This window comes from Glycine soja, chromosome 19, assembly GCF_004193775.1.
Source record: "Glycine soja cultivar W05 chromosome 19, ASM419377v2, whole genome shotgun sequence".
Taxonomy (NCBI): domain Eukaryota; kingdom Viridiplantae; phylum Streptophyta; class Magnoliopsida; order Fabales; family Fabaceae; genus Glycine; species Glycine soja.
In genome coordinates this window covers 41,640,114-41,649,307 of record NC_041020.1, presented here as the reverse complement: position 1 = coordinate 41,649,307, position 9,194 = coordinate 41,640,114, and the positions used below count along the sequence as shown (strand labels likewise).

At 34.1% G+C, this 9,194-nt stretch overlaps 1 protein-coding gene across 1 annotated transcript; it reads left to right on the top strand.

Moving 5' to 3' along the window:
• Nucleotides 1-3,730: 3,730 nt before the first annotated feature.
• Nucleotides 3,731-5,300, top strand: LOC114398201 (probable inactive patatin-like protein 9). The gene is made up of 2 exons (XM_028360368.1): nt 3,731-4,766; nt 4,929-5,300. The coding sequence occupies exons 1-2, from the start codon at nt 3,807-3,809 to the stop codon at nt 5,115-5,117; spliced, it is 1,149 nt and encodes a 382-aa protein (XP_028216169.1). The 5' UTR covers nt 3,731-3,806; the 3' UTR covers nt 5,118-5,300.
• The last annotated feature ends 3,894 nt before the right edge of the window (nt 5,301-9,194 follow it).

Sequence of the window (9,194 nt, the reverse complement as noted above, 5' to 3'; positions counted from 1 at the left end):
TTCACGTCAAAATAATCTTTTAAAATACTAATCCAATAGACCCTAAACATTTTATGTAAGTATTTATTAACTCCTAATTTGAATTAAATATCAAATTAGCTAAATATTTTACTTATTCAACCTCACATAACCCATAGGCACTAAAATATTTTATTAATCATAAAAGTCTTAAAAAACCTTTAAAACCATTACATTTGTACAAAAAAATTTAAAATTCACAAAAAAAAAATTATGTCAAAATAATCTTTTAAAATGCTAATCCAATACCCCTAAACATTTTATGTAAGTATTTATTAAGTCTTAATTTTAATTATATATTAAATTAGCTAAATATTTTATTTATTCAACCTCGCATAAACCATAGGCACTAAAATATCAGTCCATTTTATCTCAAATTGAGAACAGAACATAAATTCATTGCCGGGGAACAACAACATAAAATACTAAACAGAGAACATATCAACCATTTAAGAAGTACGAAGAATAGAGAACATACCAATAATTCAAGAAGTAGAAAAAAATGCAGACATCTTGCCAGTCGGTGAAATGGAAGGAGTAGGTTTTAGAAGAGAAGGGAAGTGAGGGTAAATATATGTTGAAAACGCATGTATTTACTGTAGTGTTACTTAATTGGTTACAATAATGCATTTTATATCAAGTTGGATAGGGGAATGGGAAAAAGGAGATTTATTTTAATGCTTCTACATCAAGCTGTAATGCAGAACTATAACTAGATCAGTGTTAAAAACTGAAAATGCAAGGTATCCAACTCATCCATGAGACTATGAGAGTAAGAATCTCTCGTATAGTATAAGAATAAAAAATGCTCCATGGACATCTGAATGAGTGTCTACAACTGAAGAGAAAAGGAAATAGAAATAATAAATAGATAAGGAACATTGCTAGGTACGAAAATTATCGGGCACGAATTGCACGAAAACAAAAATAGACGGTGGTTATTTTTTTAAAATAAATATTATTTTAAAAAATTTGAAACAAGTAACACGGGATTTGTTACAAATGAACGTTACATTCATGCTAAATAGCATTTTTTTTCCCAGGATAAGTGATAATTGATAATAAAAAAAATGAGAAAAGAGCAACTTCTTGTATGCGGGGTTGAGACCCAGTTGTTTAATCTGAAACTTTTCAGAATAAGGTTTTTGGCGGTAATTTGTTATCTATAACATCATAATCCAATAAACTAGCTTTGGAATTAGAATGTCCAATTAGAAGCTTTAACATCAAACAAAACAAAACGGTTGAAATTAGAAGGTTCAATTCCAAAATACAGTTCAAAGTATATTTCTTGCGCCTAACTTTATCTTAAGGGGAAAAAATAAAAAATAAAAATTAGGGAATTGCTATTGGTCCCAACAAGATTATTATTGACACCTATTATCATTCTAAAATTCCAAAAATATTCTTTCCCATAATGTGCAATGGAAATACATTTTTGCTATATAAGTGAGAATGCAAAAATACATTATATAACCAAATCAAAATTTCATATTAGATTACACAACAAAATTATTTAATTTTTTTTCACTCCCACACTTGTAAAATAAAATCATAATTCCGTTATGTTACATAAATTGTAACACACGATTCCGTTGGTGAGCATAATTTGCAATACAATGGAATGAGAGGGAATTATGATTACATTGTGTTGCCAGAAGCAGGAAAAAAAAAACCTGAGAAGGGAGGGATGTATGAGGGAAAGAAGAAAGGAAGGAATAAAGAGAGTGAAAGAGGAAAGTATGAGGAAAAAGGAACAAAGGGCTGAGATGGCTGAGATGGGTGCCAATATGGAAGGAAATGAACAAAAGGATATTTTGATAAAAGTGCACTCATGATAGGGGCTAAAACAATTTTAGAGGAACCAATATCAATTCCCAAAATTTTAACAAAGATTGGGCTTTCAATCTAGCTTTGAGTGAGATCCAAAAAACAGTTCAAGCCCACAGTTAAAGACCGGAAAATATCTGCTTGATGTTTTGTTTTTGGGCCCACAGCCTGCTTTTGTGCTTGACAGAGAAGAATAGTCCATAATGGATAAAAACAAATTGAATGGGATTTGTTATATTTCCCTATTTGGACCATGCTCCCGTTTATTATTATCTACGGGTTTCTAAGTTCTAAAGTTGTTTCAGTTTGGGTTGAGGTAGAATATTGTTTTACTTATATTGTAATTGATATTTACACATCTTTATTATTAATACACTCCCCTTTCATATTTTTCATGATTTTTTTTCTAAAAATATTCTCTTTTTTAAAATCAAATTCCAGAATTAATATAAATAATAATACATTCCAAAAAATAATTTTTGTAAGTTTTAAAATTTCAACACTTAACTGAAATTTAGATTATATTTAGATTGGTGATAAAAGATAAAGAAGGGATGGTGTGAAGGGAAACTATTCCAATGTTTGTCTTGAAAATTAAGAATATAATATAATGGAAGAGCAAATATTATGATCCATTTCATTACTTAATTCCATTTTTCTGCCCCTCCAATTTACAGTGCGGCTGATGGAACTAAAACTTCTTACTTATTTTTATGAAATGACTATATTGTACACAGTTTGAAAATAAATACATGACTCAAAAGACCAATAACTATCCTTTTAAAAAGAACCTAATTAAGTCGAAACAGTGCCTATACATAATCATAATACCCTTATTCGAGAACAAAATTTGAAGTGTTTACAGCAATTATGATGGTTTCAATCTCATTTTTTATTTCCATTCACCAAACTGAAATCCAAGATTTAATTTATTCTAATTCTCAATTCTACTTGAATCAATAACATTTTGGTAATGTGTCTTAATTTAAATATTTTTTTATATAATTTCTCTTGTTTTAAAAGGTCTTTTATTAATTTATTCATGTTTTAGATATTTAATATAGTTTTTGAAATATCATGTTACTTATTAATTTTAATTAAAATTCCCAATCCTGTACTATCAAGTTCAGCTAAAGATACATACAGTTGAGCTCAAGCATTCTTTTATGCAATCCACATCAAATCCTCTTTTTTGTGCACTTCTTTTCCATTCTGTGGAATAAAAGAATAGTAGTCGTTTTAGAGTTCTGTTTGTTTCATAAAAAAAAAAAAAAAAATACTGTAAACGGTTAACTGCAGAAGGAAAAAAATTTCTTTCATCAAACTTGTAAAATACTTATTGCTTAACTAAAAAAATAAACAGGCAAAATATCACCAACACCAGAAATTTTGGGCTAGAACTCATCCTATCTGTACGCTACGCAATTGTTTTAATTTCCACGTTCCCGGAAACATCACTGGAGATTCTCTGTTTACCTTCCTCATCTCAAAACTGTGCACTGTGCACTGTGCGGTGCACAAACAAGCTGGCCATTAATTAAATTTTAAAAGGAAACAAGAACGAACTCACCAAAAAAAAAAGCCGAGCCGACTGACAAGCCGAGTTTAGCGCAAGCCGAGTTTAGCGCTTCCCGCAAAACAACACGCGCACTTGCACGTGCAAACACACGTAACTCTCTCTCTCTCTCTCTCTCTGCAGTTGTAGTAGTGAACTGATGTAAGTGGCAACAGGGGTAGTGTAGTAGTGTAGTGACCAGTAAAGTTAAATTAATTAATTATTAATCTATCAATTTAATAAAGAAAAGAAAAAACAAAAGGCACGAAACGCACTAATAAAAAAAAATCAACGACAAGGACGAAGAAGGACCGTGTATGCAGCATTATAACTACCCCATTCCCAAACACACCTTTCACTTCCTTCCTCTTCTTCTAACGCACTCTCAACTCTTCACTTGTTAATGCTTCCTCCTGAAAGTTCTAAACTCAACGCAATGGAGCTTAGCAAAGTCACGTTAGAGATCTTTTCAAAATTGGAGCAGCAATGGCTCTCGCACTACGAAGCATCAACCAAAACGCGCATTCTCAGCATTGACGGCGGAGGAACCACCGCCATTGTCGCCGGCGCCTCCCTCGTCCACCTCGAAGACCAGATCCGCGCCCAAACCTCCGATCCTCACACGCAAATCGCCGATTACTTCGACATTATCGCCGGAACCGGCATTGGCGCAATCCTCGCCTCCATGATCACCGCCGACGACGGTTTCGGCCGGCCTCTGTACTCCGCCAGAGACGCCGTCAACTTCCTCGCCGAAAACAACCGCGAACTCTACCAGCCGAAGCGCGCCGGCGTGCTCCGCCGACGCCGTAGATTCTCCGCGCGGAGCATGGAAGAGGCGCTGAAGCGCGTTTTCAAGAGGAAAGAGGGAGAAAAACTGTTGTTGACTCTGAAGGACACGTGTAAGCCGCTCCTTATCCCTTGCTTTGACCTCAAGAGCTCTGCGCCGTTCGTGTTCTCCCGAGCCGACGCGTCCGAGTCACCGAGCTTCAACTTCGAGCTTTGGAAGGCGTGCCGCGCCACGTCGGCGACCCCTGGCCTCTTCACTCCCTTCCACTTCTCCTCCGTCGACGGAAAAACCTCGTGCGCCGCCGTCGACGGCGGCCTGGTGATGAACAATCCGGCAGCAGCTGCCGTCACGCACGTCCTCCACAACAAGCGCGATTTCCCGTCGGTGAACGGCGTGGAGGATCTCCTCGTCCTGTCCATCGGAAACGGAGCTCAGGCGAAGAGAATGAACAACGCCGGCGAGTGCTCCACGTCGACGGTGGTTGACATTACGCTCGACGGCATTTCCGAGACCGTTGACCAGATGCTAGGGAACGCCTTCTGTTGGAACCGTATGGATTATGTCAGGATTCAGGTACGCCATTAATCACACTGAAAGCGAAAAGAAAATGAAATTAGATTCATTGGATCGGTCTCAGTGAACTGAAAGCTACTTCTTGCTCACTAGTAGTTGTAACTTTTTTTCTTTTTCAGTTTTGTGTGACGGAGTTAATTGACGGCGTGTTTGATTGTGCAGGCATTTGGTTTGGGAGATCAAGGAAAAGAAGAGAAGGTGCTGAACGAGAGAGTCCTGGAATCGTTACCGTTCGGGGGAAAGCGGTTACTGCAGGAGACTAACGGTAACAGAATCGAGAGCTTCGTGCAACGTCTTGTTGCTACTGGGAAGACAAGTCTTCCACCTAGTCCGTGCAAGCTTCCGCCGTAAGCCTCTGGCTAACGGCGTTTCTTTATTTTAATATTTTGACGCTGTGACTTGTATCCAAGGTTAGTTTAGGCTTTGATTAAAGAAGGAAAAAAAAAAAAAAGTGCAGAAGGCTGAAGCTTTTATTTTATCTGTTGTCGGAGTGAATAGCGGTTAATAAAAATCACATGATAGAGTTTCTCGCGATTCCGTTTTGTTCCCTTGATTCTGATTTTGACTTGCAAGTATGGTGAGGTGAGACATCTTTTCCAAACGGGGTACATGACGATTGGACTTTTGATAATTACCGTTTCTTTTCTGAGACATGCTTAGCCAAATGGTGATTACGGTTGCATATGAGTGTTAATTCCCCAAAATGGCTGCGTGATTCGCGGGGTTGGAGCACCACTACTAGTACTAGCCTTCTAGCCCGTGATCAATCTCTTTTTATTTGAAGTAAAACACAGAACAATTAAAAGAAAAGTACTACGATGCAATCCTGGCTAAAAGGTTCCAAATCAAGTTTTACCTGCTTGATCAAACTTTTTTTTAGAGTTTTTTAAGAAACAATCATTTATCTAAATTATTTTTTTAAAACATGCGTCCTTGTTTCAACTATTGTATCTGCTCGCAACTTCATTCTATAAAACAAACTTAATTGTACTATAATTTATTGAAACAAAAAAAAAATTACGTTTGAGAAATTAAAGGTGTAGAGTATGAATATATTTCCGACTACTACAAGATTCTTTTAATACCAATTCATATACACGGCATAAAATATAAATATTTATTGCCGATTATAGTTTTATAAGAAATGATAGGAAAATTAAACACTAACCAATTGTTTAAATAATTACTTTTTGGGAAAAATAAATTAAATTTCTACCTATACTATTTTTTTAAGCAAATTTCAAAGAATTAATTTGTTTTTTAAAGATGTTCGCCCAAGGTTTTAGAAACCGTTTCTTTTACTTGTGTATCGTACAATTTGCACCTTTCTTTTTTACGTGATACTTAAATTATGATATTATTTTTTATTTTATAAAATCATGATCTTATTTCATAAAAATCTAATGATTTTTTTTATAAGCTCTTAAAAATATTTTAATGTAGTTTTACCCATGTGAGTGTTACCCTATGCTTGGTAGGGTGGAAATGAAGAAAAGGATATGAAATTTTAAAAATTGATGTAGATCTCATACCTTCAACACGCTATTTTAATTATTCATAGAATTAAACTATGTGAAAACAAGGAGATATTTGACATTCTCAAATAAAAATATGATATTCATAGATAATTAATATATGGGGGCAATTATCATCTTACACAGGTAGTTGTTCTTGTTAGAAATACGAGGACTATAAAACACACATGGGATCTTTATTAATGACACAAGAAAATCATACAAATAAACTTTATGCCACCTTCCATTCAAAATCTTAAAGCATTAAGTAGGTATTTGGCTTGGTTATTTTCTGTTTTCATTTTCACTAAAAACGGTAATAAAAATGTATTTGGTTTGATTTCTGAAAACATTTTGAGTGAAAATGAAATCAGGAAACAACTAGAAAATGAAAACAATAAATTTTCGTTTTCATTATTTTTAGTTGAAAATAGAAACCTCATTTTGGTTAAAATGAAAATGATTGTAGTCTTAAGCAAATATAAAAATACAAAAAGACAATAAGTCAATATATCATAAATTTTCAGTATTTTTATTTCATGAAAACAGAAAACAATAAATCAAATCAAACATGTTTTCAGACTTCAAATCTTTTGAAAATGAAAACAGTTTTTAGAGAATGAAAACAGGAAATAAAAAAAAATGAAAATGCAAATCAAACACACCCTTTTTCACTTATATATTATCCCATGCGTGACGTTCTCATACTTACCTCCAATACATTATAGAGTATACCTAATGAGAGATGTAAAGTTTAAGAACCTGTGCGTGTAAAGTTCAATCGTTGGAGTACTTTGAGTTGCCCTCCACGTGTGAGAACGGTCCTTAACGGATTTTTCCCATTAAAACAATATTTTTCTCATGATAATAAAAACACAACGGGAAATAATTACCGAATGAAATCAACAAGCAAGAAAATAGTTTAACGAGAAACAAATTCAAAAATCAGCCATCAAACCTAACAACAGAGAAACTAATAATCAATGGATAGAATCAAGTCCAAAAATTGACCATCAAACCCAACAATAATCAATGAAGACCTTCATCGGAACTTCCCTTGATGAACACAATTCTAATCTAGCCACTGACTCCTGCACAACCAAAGATGGTGTCAGGGAAAAGAACCAAGGGGAGGAGCAAAGAGAGCATCACCATCAAGCATCCTCTCATAGCACAATCATGATTATTGTGCAACAACTACGACCATCATATCGCTCCTCGTTAAGCATGTTGACAACATCGTTGCTCATCATACACGTTGGAAAAAAAAAAGGAGAATAAGGGTTCTTATGTGAGAGAGTGGAGGGGGGAAAAGGGGAAACGCCAAAATGAAATGAAATGAACTACAGAAAGAAAATGAAACCTAAATCTGAGTGAAATGAAATGATAATGATAAATGAAACGAAATTATAGTAAAATGAAACGAAATGATAATAAATTATAAATGACATCAGAAATAATTAGGATGACACAAGTGAAATACTTTTTATGGTTATAAGCAACAACATCTCTAGTTCCTTAACTTTTTTTTTTGTTGGTATAGACTAACTCCTTAACTAGTATATTAGTTTATATTTAAAATATTTATATGACCATATAAATTTTTTTAAAATAATATCAGAAAATACACATCTATATAGCTCCTTAACTATTTTGATCATAAATAACATATAACATTTACAGATTACAATTTACAAAACCTATTTATGGCACACACAAAAAGACACCTTTGAAGAATATAGCAATAATTTCATGCAGCAACGTGTACTCGTGGAGGGGGAAAAGGAAGCCAATCCAATCTCATATTGCGTCAAACTGATATCATGAATTCATCATAAGAGACAAGGGTCTTTTTTCTCCGTGATTTGATTCCTCTCTTACAAATTAAAGCTTACATGACGCAAATTACCTTTTCCTTTCATTAATTTAACTTTTTCAGCCATTCATTTATAGCATGCTCCTCTGAATTATCTTAGTCCTTCTTTTGGTAGGTGAGTTTAGTGATTGCAGTGTAGTACTTCTTCCCCACTGCTTATTGCTGGCATCACCCACCGGTTTCTTATGCCACGGCATTAAATAGCCTGTAATTTCAGCTGCTTTATGTCACTTTCTTTGTTGGTTTTTCGTTTTTTCCCTTGTGTTCTATTTTCATTGCCTTTTTCTTTCAAAGTGTAAGTGCAGATTACTTTACAACAAATGTTATAAAATATATCACTGTCTGGCAGAGCACATATATGCGCTGCTCCCTGTATTTCATTATGAATAACTCGGCCAAAAGTGATCGCTCACAACATTTTTTTTTATTATAATTTTTACAATTAAGAGAGAAATATATAAAAACAAGAGGAGAAAAATATAAAATAACATGAATCGTGTAATACAGTAATATACAAAGAATGTGTTGAAAGAATGTTATGTATAATTAGCATTACTGTGATTGCATCTGGTAATCAAAACAAAATTCACGGCTTTGTTAACATTAATTGGGTTCTGGCCCTGCATGATTTTAGTCAACCTGTTTAATTTGTTAAGGTCCTTTTTTCTTCCTTTTTAGTTTCTAAAGTGTCTCTTCACGAAAGAAGATCGTGGGTTAAATTAATCAAAGGATCTAACTTATTAACTGATACGGTTCAAAACCAGCAAACAGAGCAAGCATACAAAAGCTAATAACAGAAAAGAAATTGAATCAAACAAAGATAAGGAATAGAAGATGAACACGAGCAATTACGTGGTTCAATCACAAAAGACCTACATTCACGGGAAACGAAGCGAAACTGATATGTTATGGTGCAAGAGTTACAAAGATATATGTATACAAATAGAATCTTGTTTGGTCCTTTTACTGTTGAGATAATGATAAATGTCATATTTCAGTTATTGTTTAGATTAAAATGTTAGTACTTATCTTTTGATT